The 16,353-nt window shown below is 48.1% G+C and overlaps 2 protein-coding genes across 2 annotated transcripts; one reads left to right on the top strand and one right to left on the bottom strand.

Moving 5' to 3' along the window:
- The first annotated feature begins 9,801 nt into the window (after positions 1–9,801).
- LOC127003083 (uncharacterized) lies at positions 9,802–10,454 on the top strand. The gene is made up of 2 exons (XM_050869502.1): positions 9,802–10,355; positions 10,433–10,454. Exons 1-2 carry the CDS (start codon positions 9,802–9,804, stop codon positions 10,452–10,454), a joined length of 576 nt encoding a protein of 191 aa, XP_050725459.1.
- Positions 10,455–14,470: 4,016 nt separating this feature from the next.
- Positions 14,471–15,646, bottom strand: LOC127003487 (uncharacterized protein DDB_G0285291-like). Its single transcript, XM_050870244.1, has 2 exons — positions 15,540–15,646; positions 14,471–15,292 (listed from the first exon to the last, which is right to left on the bottom strand). The coding sequence occupies exons 1-2, from the start codon at positions 15,564–15,566 to the stop codon at positions 14,612–14,614; spliced, it is 708 nt and encodes a 235-aa protein (XP_050726201.1). The 5' UTR covers positions 15,567–15,646; the 3' UTR covers positions 14,471–14,611.
- Between the last annotated feature and the right edge of the window lie 707 nt (positions 15,647–16,353).

Genomic DNA, 16,353 nt, shown 5'->3' with positions numbered 1-16,353 from the left:
AGAACATAAGGAGTCTGCAAGAGGCCGGTTTTCCTAAACAAGGCAGTTTAATTTTCTTTCCTTGCCTTTCCTCTTTCATGCTTAGCCTACGTAATTGATCCATATCAAAGAAAATGCTTTTTTTTTTTCATGCTTAGCCTACATTAATCCATATCAGAGAAAACGCTTTCTTGAAAAGCCGATATAATTTTCATCCATATGAAATAGATTGAGTGAAAAAAAATAACTAGCTACTTTCTTTCTGGCGGGGAGGGGGGGGGGGGCATTCACCATCCACGACATTAGAAAGGGATGCATTGCTTGACCCACTGTCTCCTATCACTGGTGGTGAGCGACTGCGGGGGTGGCTGCCGGTTGGGCTGAACGGTGCCCTTCCGAATTCCTTACAAATTGTTTTTTTTCTTCTCATCTTCTGCTTCTTTTTTATGCCTGAACTTTGATGTCATTGTGTTTATAACTATATTTACAATGTAACAGAGAAGAGACATTGAGTAGTATCATGAATTCAGTGACTGAGTAGGCTTCCCATACAAATGTCTTTATCACTCTTGACAGACGACAAACTAATGCCAGGATGTGCATGACTAAGATGAAAAGAGAAACATGCGACGCTATGCTAACTAGGTAAAAAAGATCCGAGGGTGTACAAGGCAGCAATTTTATAGAAGCAATGTAAAAATCGCGCTTCCAAGAGGCGTACAGCTTGTTCCCGAAGAAACCGCCTGAGAGGCGGTTAATGACCTACAGAGCCTCGCCTTGGCATCGTCTTATGCTGACGATTGCACTCTCTCTCACAGCTACGCAAGGGAGGAGACAGCGAACACCGTGAAAGTCATCAATCGACCACTTGACAACATTATGGCCTGGGATAGACGTTTGATGGTGAAGTTTGCTGGAGGAAAGACCCAGACCATCTCCATATTATGGTGGCGTGATGACAGGAGGTTACTTGAAGGCCAGCTGAGGTTCGGAGAAGACACATCGGCATTAAGAACTCCATCAACATTCAGGGGGTGGAGGTCGAGTCCCAACTCAGCTTCGCCCGCCACCTGGAGAGTGTGGCGCACAGAGCATTCATACAGGTGACACACCTGTGCCGAGTAGACGCCTACTCGACGCTGACGGCCTCATGAAGCTATACAAGGCGCAAGTGAGGTATATCATGGAATATAGCCCTCTCACCTGGGTGAGCAGTGCCCAATGCCACCTCTCCCTGCTGGATAAGGTTCAGCGGTGAGCTGAGCGCCTCATAAACGGCGTCAGTGGCCGGCCTCGGCAGCAGTTAAAACCCCATGCAACGATGGGAGCAGGGGCGACAACAGCAGTAGCAGCACCTGCGGCGCGACACTCATCGCAACCAGCTGGACAGCCTGGAACACCGAAGGCGAGTCGGTGCTTTTCAGTGCTGCACAAGGCCCAGGTGCGAGACACACCACACACTTTGCGACTCTTCGGGTTATATGGAGGAGTGACCGGACTACGAGAGTGGTAGTGTCTGACCTCCTTGAGAATCCGAGGACACACACCGCGAGGTGTCAAAGGGCCTTCACATGTGCCATGGCAGAGCTCTGAAACACCTTTACGGCCCATGTGGTCGTGGGAAATCTGTCCACACACTGGGTCATATCTGCTGCTCATGCCTAGCTGAGGACACACACACTCTAACTAGTGCGAAAACAGTGAGATCAGTAACAGTGTAGCGGAAGTGCCAGTCTGACAGTGACAGTGCCCAGTGCAGCCTGATAGTGACTGCGTTGCTGACAATGACTGAAGGAAGCTATAAGATATATGCTTCAGGAAAGAGGGCATCTTTAGCCCACGACATATATCCCCCACATCTACTCAAACTATATCAGTACTCACATGTTGAGAGAGAGAGAGAGAGAGAGAGAGAGAGAGACACGTGTGTGTGTGTGTGTGTGTGTGTGTGTGTGTGTGTGTGTGTGTGTGTGTGTTTCCACTGTATGAGTTCACACACACAACATTACCCACGCAGACTGAAACTTAATATAACATAATCAGCTTAGCCGCCAGTCAATAATTACTTAATAGTTTTTGATCGCTCAAATAAGTAATTTTCCATTCCATCATTTTATAAATCTGAAACTGTTATGTAGAATTTCCATATAACAAAAAGATGAACATTATTGGCACTCACGCACCACTGGATGTGTTGTAACTCGTGTGTCCTGATCTTGTCACCTTCAAGAACATGAGAAAAGTTACCGAATGGCAGCAGGTAGGAAGAAAACCTTGTGGAAGACCAATAAAGTGATAGTGGAATGATGTACAAAGTGTCACAGTGAGAGAGAGAGAGAGAGAGAGAGAGAGAGCAGTCCTCCCGAGCAAGCTCCCATGTAGCTGCCCTGTCCATTCCAAGTCCCGCCCGGTAGGATCGGCTGACTTATACCATCCATGAGTTACAAGGGCGTCCTCTTGGTCTACTCTACTCAGGGTTAGAAACAACCGTGTGGGCACGATCTAAGTCCGCAACGCGCCACGTGCCCATATTGGTAAAGTTTGAGTCCACGGACTAAGCTGGTAACAAGTGTCGATTTATTTTCTTGGAGTAGTCGTTGGTTCGACACAAAGTCATCCCAGCGATATCCCATGATCCTGCGAAGGCACTTGGTACCAAAGGCATCGACACGCCTCTCTCCACAGAAGAGCCAAATTTTCCGGTGGATTTACAAGTTCAAAGACAAAGAAACAGTAAACAACCTCAACAGGAGTATCATACTTCCTATTGGCTCGAAGAAAACTGCGAGAACTGAAGAAAATGTCATTGCCGTGAGAGAGATTTGGTTTGGGAGGAGCCCAAAGAAGTCCATTCAGCAGGTGCAGCCAAGAGTTCTCGCAGTCACCTTCGCGCCATTAGGTCTGACACTCTTGTTGAGGTTGTGTACTGTTCCTTTGTCTTTAAACTTGTTCACCAATCAAAAAATGGCTCTTCTGTGGATAGTTGTTGAAGTCAAATTTCCTACGGTGTTTTGCTTGCACCGTTTTGAACGACTTTGTCTGTAAAAGTAGTGATACATAATGTTTTGTGCTCAGTTGTCCAAGACATTTCTCACTCGATTTCCAATTGTTATTATATCCTCAGTCAAGATCTCAAACAGAAGAACAAAATTATAAATTTTCAGATTTATAAACCGATACGGTAGTTCCACATTTTGTGGTTCATCCTGTACCACGGTAATTGTTGAAGTCCTGTCGGTCCCCTTTCCCTTTCAAGATAGGGACAACCCCCTTTCCCAATCAAGGGGAATGGCACCGGACTGCCCACACGGCAGAGAGCACCGCACCCCCAGCTTTCAACATCTCTGCGCTGATACTACAATCCCAGCTGCCTTTCCATTCTTTGACTATCTCATAGCCTCTCTCATTTTTGCGAGAGAGGGTGGATTTTCGTCTGTTGGTGGATCAGCAGCCGGCATTTGTAACCTAGCCAGAGGGAGATGTCCGCTTGGGGGCTCTGCTGTGTAAAACTGCCCAAAATACTCGGCTCAACGAGCACGGTGCCCATCCGCATCTGATACTATCTACCCATCAGCCGTTCGGATTCTACTCATCTGAGATGTGGATTTGGACCGAACCTTCTTCAGAACAGGAAAGGCAGGTCCAAGGGCGTTTGCATTTAGACAACCCTCGACATCATCAGCGAGATCACTGACGTTTCTCTCCTTATCCATCCTTAGAAGAGTTCTAGTTGTTCATGACAAAGTCCTGTATCGTTCCTAGTCCTCAGTCAGCCTGGCAACACGACTCTCATCTATATTCTCCAGTGTCTCCCTCGAGGCAACGTCACTCCTAGACCTGGGACGCTGTCCAATGTACTCCTCGGTAGCTTTGAGAGTTTCACATCCCATCAACCAAGTCCCACAACCGTCCCACAATTCTCCAGGGTCCTCCAAAGTACCAAGCATTTCAAACCGCCTGGAGACTGCCACTGCATACTTCTGAGCGCAAGAGTGGTCCCTCATTTTTTTCAAGATGGAACCTTGGGGGTTACACCTTGAGAATTATTTGGACCTGATGCATATCCTCAGTTTTCAAACAAGTCTGTGGTCGGTATTAAATAACTTAGAACTCTGGAAAACACTACAGTTCTGGAGGATCCTCCAACGAGTACTAACACGGATGTGATCAATCTACTTTACCACACCACCAGCTTTGCTATACCAATTCCATCGGTGAGGCTCGCGTCTCTAAAACTAGGGATGAGTGAACCTCAGCCTTCTGGACTTTGCAAAGTTCAGAAGGAGTTAACTGTTTACGTTTCTAGTGCCAGAGCCATGGGGACCAACTCGTAGCCATCTATCTCTGTGTCAGTAACTGCATTGAAGTCGCTCAAGACAATGAGTTTATCGCGTGGGGGCACTGGTCAATTATAGAGTCAAGCTTGGCGTAGAACATATTTCTCCTTAAGTCCGCACATCTCGAAAGGGGCCTGCACTGCAATAAGTGATATGAAGTCCAAGGTGTGCTTCAACCTCACCAGCAACATACGCTCATAAACTGGAGTAACCCCAACTACAGACGACTGCAGTCGGCTAGAAATGGCAATAGATACCCTCTAACAACGAGCACATTCCCTCTGGCCTGACAAGTAGTAAGTATAGTCGCCCCTACTGATCTCTCCTTTGCCAGGTCTCTTTGTCTCAGAGAGACCAACTATGTCCACCCTCAGCCTCCTGACCTCAGCTGACAGATAGGGTAGTCGCTGAATATCCGAGAGGGTCTGGACGTTCCAGCTATCCACACGGAGAGCCCGCTAGGGGTGGGCAGGTACCGGTACCAGTACCGGTACTAACGGTACCAGCTAAACGGTACGGTACCGGTACCAGATTGCTCGGTACTGGTACCAGATTGCTCGGATTTATTTATTGGATTTATTGATAATTCTTCATGTCCGATTTTTTTTAGGTTGCTACTAAATATTGTTATTGTTATTAGACTATGATTGAGTACATCCATAATAACTATACATGCTATTATTTTTTCGAAAAAATAAATATTCACTTCATTCAGAGAGAGAGAGAGAGAGAGAGAGAGATCACCACTCAGTGAGTGGATATCTCGGTGATATGGGTACTCGATCATAGTCTAATAACAATAACAATATTTATTAGCAACCTAAAAAAGAAAAAGAATCGGACATGGAGAATTATCCAGTGACCCCAATAAATAAATCAAATAATAAAATAATGGAAACGGGAGCTGTGATGGAAACGGAAAGCAGGACAAAATGGTGGGAATTTGGGGGGACGGTCAGCGAGGCAATGACTCAGCGTCTCCATACAGGGCCCATACCGCGTGATACCACATGAGGCGGGCGGACGAGCGCCGAGGTCACTAAGATCCAGACGGTACCGGTACTAGCGGCAATGCGCAGTGCCGAGTGATCACGACGCTTCCCGGCACTCATGATCACTTGGGTGCCGGGAAGCGTCATGATCACTCGGCACTGCCGCTATTATTTTATTTAGTTACTGGATAATTCTTCATGTCCGATTCTTTCTTTTAGGTTGCTAATAAATATTTTATTGTTATTAGACTATGATCGAGTACATTCATAATAACTATACATGCTATTTTTTTTTCAAAAAAATAAATATTCACTTCATTCAGAAAGAGAGAGAGCGAGAGAGAGAGAGAGTTTTCTTTACAGGAAATTTATTTGGGAATTTCATCAGAAGTCATAGAGATAAAAAAAAATAATCCTTCGGGTACCGGTACCGGTACTAACGGTACCAAAGTTTTCGGTACCGGTACTACCGATACTCAAATTAACGGTACTTGCCCATCCCTAGAGCCCGCCGGAGATTAACCCCGGACCTGGCTCGACAACCTCGTGTCTCGCCGGCATCACCCTAGCGGTCCCCAAGAGACGGGAGTGGGTGTGTTCGAGGCAGGAAACCTCTCCTGCCCCGACCAGCCCTGTCAAGAGTACTGGATGCCATATCTTCATGTTGGGAGGTTTGCTCTCCTGCGTCCCCACCCAGAAGTGTGTTACTATAAAAGTGTTCACGGAGCCTGTTCATTTTGCGCCTAGGCAGCGTTTGTTATGGCTCCTGTGATTGGCTGCACCCCTCCCTCACTCACATGCCATTCATGTACGCCGTGACGCTACACACTTGTATTTTCTTCGTCATAGCTAGTCTCTTATTCACGACAGACCACATTAGTTGGTACCGTTGGACTCAGCAGTAATTGCGCAACTCAGTTATGTTTATCTAAACTCGAAAAATAAAACATAAAGGAAATGTGATGAGTTGAAGTCACAAGACAGCTCCAAAATGTTTATAACACGGTTTACTTATCATCGCTTTTCTCAGCAGTCTTTGAACCAGGGTTGAAATAAATAATTTCATCTCATAGAGCAAAGCCTCCTGAACGCTATGGTGCGATCAGATCATAGATAAAACGTGACATGAGCATAACACAGAACGGTTTCTAAGGATGTGTACAGCGACAACGCATGACTGCCCGTTGCCTGGCCGCCTGCCAACCACCGCTGGTGGTGCAGGTTCGGCTGTTTTTCGTCTCATTTTTTTTCGCTGCATTCATCGTCAACAAACGAAATCCCTTATGCATTATCCCAGCTACAATAAAAAAATTACTGATGAGTGCCCGAAACAAATACACACACACACACACACACACACACACACACACACACACACACATCATATATATATATATATATATATATATATATATATATATATATATATATATATATATATATATATATATATATATATATATATATATATATATAAGTGAGTTATACTTCCATGTTGTTATTGTTGTAAGACGTTTGGGAGGAAATATACATCTCCAACATGACATGTCTATATCTCCACACACACACACACACATATATATATATATATATATATATATATATATATATATATATATATATATATATATATATATATATATATATATATATATATATATGTGTGTGTGTGTGTGTGTGTGTGTTTCGGGCACTCATCAGTAATTTTTTTTTATTGTAGCTGATATAATGCATGTCACACATTCACGTATTAAGCCACGTACGCCCACGCACGAACAGAAATTGGTGGTGGGCAACGGCTTACGTAAGTACTACGTAAATGTCCCGTAATGCGTATTTACGTACGTGGGCATACGGGGCGGAGACGGGGGGTCGCTACGCACCACCCGAGCGTGCGTGGGGAGCCACGCATCTTTCGACATGTTCAAAAGATACGTGGCTGCTCACGTCAACCGCCATTTTACGTGGCTCCACACGTACAACGTGGCGCAGACCTGGCGCTTACGGCGTGCTTGCGGGGCGCTTACACGTGGTCCCACGCTGCTCCCCTGTTCCCGCATCGCAATGCGTGGGTCCTCACGCGGTGCAGGAGCGTCCGTGGCACCAGCGCCGCTCCTCGGGTACCCACGACGACGTTGCAACGTTGTGCATGGTGTGTATACGCCGTGCGGCGGGCTTGCGGCTTCAGTTCCTCTCTCGGACTAGCAACAGCATATACCTGGAAGCCACCACCACCGCCTCTCACCCCCGCCAGCGCCCTCGTCAGTAGACCTTGTCGCCACTGCTTTCAACTGTGCCTAAGGACACCACCAAGAGATCACGGAAGGGGGCTTCTTTAGCTTCAGGGTCACCCAAACCTCCAACAACCCTCGGGCAACCTGCTTCCAAGCCTTTGGTGTTTGTGGCACCTGCAGTTCCTCATATCCGTAGACAGCAACAATAGCCCTGCAGGTCTCTGGTACAGTGTAACTAATGGTGTTGTGGGCTACTCGGAATGAGTTTTGCAGACTCTTGTATGAGTCACCCGTGGCGAGGAAACGTAGGGTGATAGCCACACGCAGGCCTGCCTCAAGGGATTCTCTTCAGAATGTGCGTTGCTTCTGAATGTGGGGTGTGACAAGTTCAGCTATTTCACTGAAGAAGTCCTTGTCAATCCGGGTAAAATTCCTGTACAGTTCTGGACTTTCGGTTGCCAACTCCTCCATCAGGTTGTCAGTGGCCTAGCTCCACTCTTCTTTGCAGGTACGGCCAAACACAAACCCTCCTCGGCCTCCTCTTTTTTTTCTGTTTTTTCACTTGCAAGGTGGACCTTCACAACTAACACCAGTACCATGGCGGTCACATACTCCAGGATGGCCTCCATTAATTATGTGTTATGGCTGTTTGCTGGTGTTATAAGGGCAAGGATGTCTTCAATGTTATCCATGTTGATTCAGCAGGAGGGGAGTACTTCTTGCTGCAGGTAGATGTTGACGGGAACTGCAATCACAGGTGTGCAGCACGGCCCTTATGTACGTACCTCTCACGTTTACCCACCGACGTGCGTGGGGATAACGTGAGGATGACGCAGGGTCGTAACGCACCACGTTACACATACGGTATAAGTACGTGGCTGTTACGTGCTCTGCCACGCAATACTTGTGGGGGGGTGGCCTCTTGTCGTGGCAATTCGGGTAAGCGTCACGTCATGCTTGCGCAGTGCGTAGGCTTAATACGCATTAACTCGTACTTACGTTATGGCGTCCCTATGTTGACCGTGCAAGCTTTACGTACATCGGCCCCTGACACGTATCCAGTTGATCGCGGCAACAAACCCCGCGTATGGTCACGTATGGGCCAAAAATCACATACGTGAGCATAAGTGGGCTTGATACGTGAATGTGTGACCGAGGCTTAAGGGTTTTCGTTTGTTGACGATGAATGCAGCGAAAGAAATAAGGATTAAATAGACAAAAAATAGCCTAACCTGCACAACCAGCGGCGGTTGGCTGGCGGGCAGTCATTCGTTGTCACTGTACACATCCTTAGAAACCGTTCTGTGTTATGCTCATGTCACGTTTTATCTATGATCTGATCGCACCATAGCGTTCAGGAGGCTTTGCTCTATGATATGAAATTATTTATTTCAACCCTGGTTCAAAGACTGCTGAGAAAAGCGATGATAAGTAAACCGTGTTATAAACATTAGTTTCCCTCTAGCCTTCTACCTCTTGAACTCCGCCTCTGTGTTGCCTTTCTTTCAATCATGTACTGATATTTTCTTGCTAAAAAATAAAGGTCCAGTCACACATGCATGTTCTCACCCGGTATGTCCTCCCGTATGCCCATACGCGGCCAAACGTGCGTTTTAATAACCACGCCCACACAGGTATTGAATTGTGCCGCACAACGTTGCACCTACGTTGCACCTACGCACGTCAGTATGACGTTAGTACTGCGTTAGTGTGACGTAGTGCGTGAGTGGCAGCCGTTGTGCGTTGTACTTACGTTGTGCATACGTTATGTGGACCTACTGTATGGACATACTTCCAGGTAGTACGTGAAGGGTCACGCAAGCATAACGTCTTTACTAGGTATGGTGACGTAGGTGGTACGTCAAGTGCCGTCAGAGCTACGTCAGAGCTACATAAGAGCTACGTCAGAGCAACGTCAGAGCTACGTCAGACTTTCGTCAGAGGTATATCAGCGCGAGGTTGGTGCCAGGCATGCCTCCTCTATACTCCCAGGTATAAAAAGGGTGCTGGGCGGTACCTGACAGTCATTCACCATCCAACCTTCACCAGAGCAGCACTATGGACGACACCATGAGAGATTCATTAGCTTTGCTGAGGGGCCGGCATAGGGGCAATGCTAAACTCAAAAAAGCCCTGAAACTGTATGTGGTACTCAAGGTGACCAAAGCAGTCGTCGACTACTGTGAAGAACAACAAGAAGCACAGAAACGTCGCCGAAAACGACGGAGGGTATGGGTGGAGCCCTATTTGCAACGTCGGATGGAACAGGGTCACTACAACAACCTGATGGAGGAATTGGCCAACGAAGCTCCTGAACTGTTCAAGAATTACACCAGGACAAGCAAAGCCCTGTTTGATGAGATTGTTGAACGCGTTACGCCGCACATCAAGAAGCAAACAACGTGGTGGAGAGACCCCCTCGAACCTGGCCTGCGTGTTGCCATCACACTACGGTTCCTAGCAACAGGGGACAGCTACATGACTCTGCAGTACAGCTTCAGAGTTCCCCACAACACCATCAGCGGCATTGTGCCAGAAACCTGCCGTGCAATTGTCGCCGAGTATGGAAGTGAAGAGCTCCGAACACCACAGACACAGGCGGAATGGCTCCAGGTTGCAGCGGGCTTTTGGGACAAGTGGAAGTTTCCCAACTGCATAGGTGCCATTGACGGGAAACACATCCGCATCAAGAATCCACCTGGAGGAGGGTCTTACTACTATAACTACAAGAAGTTCTACTCAATACTCCTGGTGGGCATCTGCGACAGCCAATACAGATTCCTCTACGTCGACGTGGGTGCCATAGGGTCCGAGTCAGATGCAGGGGTGTTCGCCCACACACAGCTGAAAGAGCTGGTTGAGCACTCTAAGGCCCACATCCCCCCTGCAGGACCTCTACCAGGCGATACTGATGGCAAGAAGTGCGACTGTAGCAGCCACCGCTCAAGCAGTCGCGTGCTCTCTTCCAGTGAAAACAGAAAATGGGGCGTTGCAGTATAGACTCATTGTTCATTCTTATTTTGTGTCAATGTTTTCGTTCGTGCTCCCGTCTCGCTGTTTCTTGTGCGTCTAATTGTTTATCTCTTGTTACTTGTTTACCTTTGACTGTCCGTCCACGTTCTCTTGTTGTCCACCGTTACACATTGTTCCACACATACACCAACACTTAAATGTTAACCTACACAAACAACATTCACACAAACGCATACACAAACAAACACCTATCATATGTGTTGTCCTTGTGATGATGAGGTGTGTAAGTTCTGTCCAATAAAGTAACCCTGGCGGATATGACTTTCTCTATCCGTGAACCGATTAGCACTTAGAACACTCGCTACCACCAACAATTGGTGACCCTGGAGTGTTGCTATGGTTCAAGGTGGCTTATAGCCGGTGCCGTTTTAAGGGCACTCTCTCCTAGAGTGGAGGACCTGGGCAGGGTAACTTGTCCATTCGTCCGCCCTCTCCTGGGGCAAAAATCCTCACCTCCATTCGGGGTTCGTGGGGCTGAGCACTCAGGTCGGGAGAAACATTACGCCATAGGCGTAGTTGCCACCTTCAGGGTTTTCCCCCGCCCTCCCCTAGGCGCCTTCTGCGCCTCCCCCAGGCACCCTCTGTGCCTTCCCCAGGCACCCTCTGTGCCTTCCCCAGGCACCCTCTGTGCCTTCCCCAGGCACCCTCTGTGCGCCTCTTCCAGGCACCCTCTGTGCGCCTCTTCCAGGCACCCTCTGTGCGCCTCTTCCAGGCACCCTCTGTGCGCCTCTTCCAGGTTCCCTCTGTGCGCCTCCTCCAGGCATCTTCAGCGCCCTTCAGGCATCTTTTGTGCCCCATGGTGCTTCTCCCGGCGCTCACCCACCCACCCCCACCCCTCCTCCTCCCTGCTTTTCTGCTGGTCCGGCGACTGAGACACGCACACCGTGTGACACGCTACACAGACTCAGTGAACACTCAAACACAGTGCCACACACGCAGTGTACACGCCACACACAGACTCAGTGTATACGCCGCCACACACCACAAACTCAGAGAGACACGCAAACACAGTGTGACACCCCACTGGGACTATTAGCTGCCCCCTGGATTAACCACCGCCTCCTGGATCTACCACCGCCGTCTTGGATTATCCTACACTTGTGGATCCTTGTGTATAGTGCAGTGTGTCCAGCAACAGTTCAGTGCAGCACGTCCCCAGCAACAGTTAGTGTCACAGTGTTACCCACTAAGCGTACAGTGTTGTGTTACAGTGCCTTTTGAACACTGGTTCACTCCCCGAGCCACAGAGGCCCTGGCACGGGCCAGCGCCTACAGTACACGCAGTTCGTTTTACTCACGGACTGCCGCGGCTCCTGGCACCAGCTCGCGCCCCTAACATGTCAACTCGCTGTGGCCCCGGCTCGCTGGCATCTAGCGCCTTCCCACGCAGTCGTTCGACGCACTCACGACTGCCGCGGCTCCTGGCATATGCTTGCGCCCCTCAATTCTCAACCGGCTGTGGTCCCTGGCACGCTGGCATCTAGCGCCTTACCACGCAGTCATTCGACGCCCTCACGGACTGCCGAGGCCCCTGACACGCTGGCAGCTGGCGCCTTTAATACACGCAGTCGTTCTACTCTCACCGACTGCCGAGGCCCCTGACACGCTGTCAGCTAGCGCCTTCACACGCAGTTCCCTCGATGCACTCTATGACTGCCGTGGCCCCCGGCGCGTTTACGCCAGTGCTTGTTGCCCATCTCCACGCCGCTCGACTTCACCATACCTGACGATGACATGCAACTCTTCCTCTACTACGGCGGCGTCCTTCAGAGCACCACTCTTCTGCTCAGGACCCGTCTACGTGGTTCGCGATTCGGGAGTGCGGATTCAAGCCTTCCAGGATCTATTAAACAGCCAACCACTCAACTCACCGCAGCTCAACTTACGCAGCCCACCTTACGCAGCCCACCTTACGCAGCCCACCTCATGCAGCCCACCTCACGCTGCTCAACTCCTCGCTGCTCAACCCCTCGCTGCTCAACCCCTCGCTGCTCAACTCATCGCTGCTCAACACTTCAGCTCGACTTACCGTAGCTGTCCTCACTGCGCTACTCATCTCAGCTCGACTCACCGTAGCTGTCTCCTACGCGCTACTCACTCCAGCTCGACTCACCGTAGCTGTTGTCACCGCATTACTCACTCCAGCTCGACTCACCGTAGCTGTTGTCACTGCATTACTCACTCCAGCTCGACTTACTGTAGCTGTTGTCACTGCACTACTCACTCCAGCTCGACTCACCGTAGCTGTTGTCACTGCATTACTCACTCCAGCTCGACTTACTGTAGCTGTTGTCACTGCACTACTCACTCCAGCTCGACTCACCGTAGCTGTTGTCACTGCATTACTCACTCCAGCTCGACTCACCGTAGCTGTTGTCACTGCATTACTCACTCCAGCTCGACTCACCGTAGCTGTTGTCACTGCACTACTCACTCCAGCTCGACTCACCGTAGCTGTTGTCACTGCATTACTCACTCCAGCTCGACTCACCGTAGCTGTTGTCACCGCACTACTCACTCCAGCTCGACTCACCGTAGCTGTTGTCACCGCACTACTCACTCCAGCTCGACTCACCGTAGCTGTTGTCACTCCAGCTCCAGCTCGACTTACTGTAGCTGTTGTCACTGCACTACTCACCTCAGCTCGACTCACCGTAGCTGAACACTACTCAACGCAACTCTACTCAGCGCAACTCACCGCGCAACACTACACACCGCAACGCATCAAAGTCTGCCACAGCGCCCCCGCACCTGGGAAGATTTCGTTCCTCCTTCCTCGTCACTGGGGGGGAGTACTTGTAGCAGCCACCGCTCAAGCAGTCGCGTGCTCTCTTCCAGTGAAAACAGAAAATGGGGCGTTGCAGTATAGACTCATTGTTCATTCTTATTTTGTGTCAATGTTTTCGTTCGTGCTCCCGTCTCGCTGTTTCTTGTGCGTCTAATTGTTTATCTCTTGTTACTTGTTTACCTTTGACTGTCCGTCCACGTTCTCTTGTTGTCCACCGTTACACATTGTTCCACACATACACCAACACTTAAATGTTAACCTACACAAACAACATTCACACAAACGCATACACAAACAAACACCTATCATATGTGTTGTCCTTGTGATGATGAGGTGTGTAAGTTCTGTCCAATAAAGTAACCCTGGCGGATATGACTTTCTCTATCCGTGAACCGATTAGCACTTAGAACACTCGCTACCACCAACACGACTACTTCTTCGTTGGAGACGATGCCTTTGCCCTTCGACACTATATGATGAAACCATACCCACTTCGGTCGCTGACGGTTGATGAAAGGATCTACAACTACAGGCTGAGCAGGGCACGTCGAACAATTGAGAATGCCTTTGGGATCATGGCCAATAGGTTCCGGGTCTTCCACACACCCATATGCCTCCGACCCGATAATGTTGAAGCTGTAGTGATGGGAGCGTGTGTGTTGCACAACATGTTGCGCAATAGAGTACTTTCGGCCAGCAGCCTGAGCGATGCGGAGGATCCCAACACACACAACATGGTAGATGGAGACTGGAGAAACGACCCACCTGTTGGCACCCCATTACCATCTATTCATGGCCGTGCCAATGCTGCCATTGCAATTGCCCAGAGGAACTATCTGAAGAAGTATGTGACGTCACCCCTAGGAGCTGTTGCCTGGCAAAACAATATGATATAATAATACATTGTACCACACTATGTACTGTAAATACCCAATAAAACAAAAAAACCAAACATGTGTTTCTTTTTCTTATATTAGTTTGTTTATAATTATGTTATATTATTTTATATTATTTATTTATAATATATTTATTTTATATTTATTTCTTTATATTTTATATTTATTTCTTATTGCCTAATAACTGTTAATAGGAGAAGGAAAAATGGAGTAAACTCAAAATAAACATTTATTTATTCCTTTCAAATTATTGTGTACATTTTGTTTTATTACATAAATTTTATAAGCTGAAGGAAAAATGGAGTAAACTCAAAATAAACATTTATTTATTCTTTTCATATTATAATAAAAGCTAAAAGTCCGCTGAAGAGGTCGGCGTATGCAGTGTTGTAGTACTTTGTTGCGGAGGAGCCTTTGCTGGAGTAGAGGCTGTGGAGGCTTGGCCCGGCAGCTGCATGTCCATCAACAGGGACATGTTGAGGTCGGTGGTGTTGTTTGCAGGAACCCCAATGCTGCTTGTAGAAGGGCTCCTGAGGAGATACTGTTGCTGCAACAATTGCAGCTGCTGGGGGGTAACCGATGTCACCGCTGGTTGGCCCTGCTGCCGAATGGAAGGGAATGTGGCAGGGAATGTGGCAGGGAGCTGTGGCACTAGTTGTGGCTGTTGCTGTTGTGGCTGTTGCAGCTGTTGTTGCAGCTGTTGCAACTGCTGCAGCTGTTGTGGCTCCAACATTAGTAGTTGTTGCTGTTGCTGTTGGGGCTGGGCCTTGGGCGGAGAGGGGGCAGGGCAGTACTCAGAGTTAATTATGTGGTACTTTAGGTCATGTGAGGCCATTTCAGCACCTTGTTTGGTCGCCTGCTCATATTTTCTGAGGCAGGCGGTGATCTCCATCCTGAAGATGGGCATCAGGCTTGGCCCAACCTTCAGTAGCATGGGGAGCAACGATTCCAAAAAGTGCCTCGCCGCCTCTGTATCCCTGTCCCCACTCAGCTCCTTGAACTCCGACAGGAAGTGTTTGGCCCCATCGATTACCTAGGAAGAAAATTACCCAATCGAATAGATTCTAAAATTCTAAAATTAGTTGATTTAATGAATGTAATTAGATGCAGTTGTATTACTAGTCAATAGTAACCATAAAAACATGTTTTTTAATTAGTTGAAACTTTACGTAGTGAATACCTTTGTACAGATTTCTTTTGGGTTTTATTTCATACAAAATTTAGAACTTTATTACTACTATACCTGCCTTCCTTTTAAACAAAATTAAAACACAACTCACCGAGTCAATTGCCGCTCCTGGCTTCATTGGGGGGTGCTTCCTGGTTCGGGGTTTTCTTGGAACCTTGATTGCAGGCACCACCACTACCTCCTCGTCCTCGCTGGCCGGCGAGGTGTGTCAGGTCATGAGAAACCCCTACCCCTGTAGTCGTCGCGGTTGTTGTGGTTGTTGTGGTTGTTGTGGCTGCGGTGGTTCTGGTGGCAGGAGTGTCGTCGTCCTGGAATGGATTGGCAATCAATTAAAATGCACGGTCAAATATGCATATATAGTTTAGATTAACAAACATATTTTAGGTTAATTTTTTTTATTTCACTAAAGTGTATAAATTAGTATGTTGACTTGGTACGTTTTTATATAGTTTAAATTAACAAACATATTGTAGGTTAAATTTTTTTTAATTTTACTACATTGTATAAATTACTATGTTGACTTGGTACATTTTTATATAGTTTATTATGAAATTATTAACAAACACATTTTAAGTTAAAAAATTGACTCACCGTTGGTAGACCTAGTGTGGCCGTTTTGTGTTGGCGTACTATGTGCGCCTTGAGGAAGGGGAACAGCTCAAGGATCCATCTCTCTCGGTCCGTGTGCCTCTTGGAGCCCGTTGCTTGGCCGCTGACGGTGTTTGTGAGCCGCCCATAGCGGCTCCTGAGGGAGCTGAACCAGGTCCGGAGGTCGGTCCCTGAGACTGGGGGTTCCAACTTGGCCCCTTGTTCCTCCCAGGCCCTGGCGATTTTGGCCTTGTCCTTGTAGGCCGTCTTGCCCCTGTTGTAAATAAACTCGCCCTCCACCTCGAGCCACTGGGCCA

This window comes from Eriocheir sinensis, chromosome 3 (assembly GCF_024679095.1).
Source record: "Eriocheir sinensis breed Jianghai 21 chromosome 3, ASM2467909v1, whole genome shotgun sequence".
NCBI classification, from domain to species: domain Eukaryota; kingdom Metazoa; phylum Arthropoda; class Malacostraca; order Decapoda; family Varunidae; genus Eriocheir; species Eriocheir sinensis.
The sequence above is the reverse complement of the archived record's forward strand: the minus strand, read 5'-3'. Positions and strand labels throughout refer to the sequence as shown.

What these genes read in the sequence shown, in the direction of transcription:
- LOC127003083 (XM_050869502.1), top strand. Translation starts at nt 9,802, where the DNA reads ATGGAACAGGGTCACTACAACAACCTGATGGAGGAATTGGCCAACGAA. An exon ending in GTGGGTGCCATAGGGTCCGA is followed by an intron (nt 10,356 to 10,432) that starts GTCAGATGCAGG and finishes TCCCCCCTGCAG; the next exon opens with GACCTCTACCAGGCGATACT.
- LOC127003487 (XM_050870244.1), bottom strand. Translation starts at nt 15,566, where the DNA reads ATGAAGCCAGGAGCGGCAATTGACTCG. An exon ending in CAGGAGCGGCAATTGACTCG is followed by an intron (nt 15,293 to 15,539) that starts GTGAGTTGTGTT and finishes TTTTCTTCCTAG; the next exon opens with GTAATCGATGGGGCCAAACA.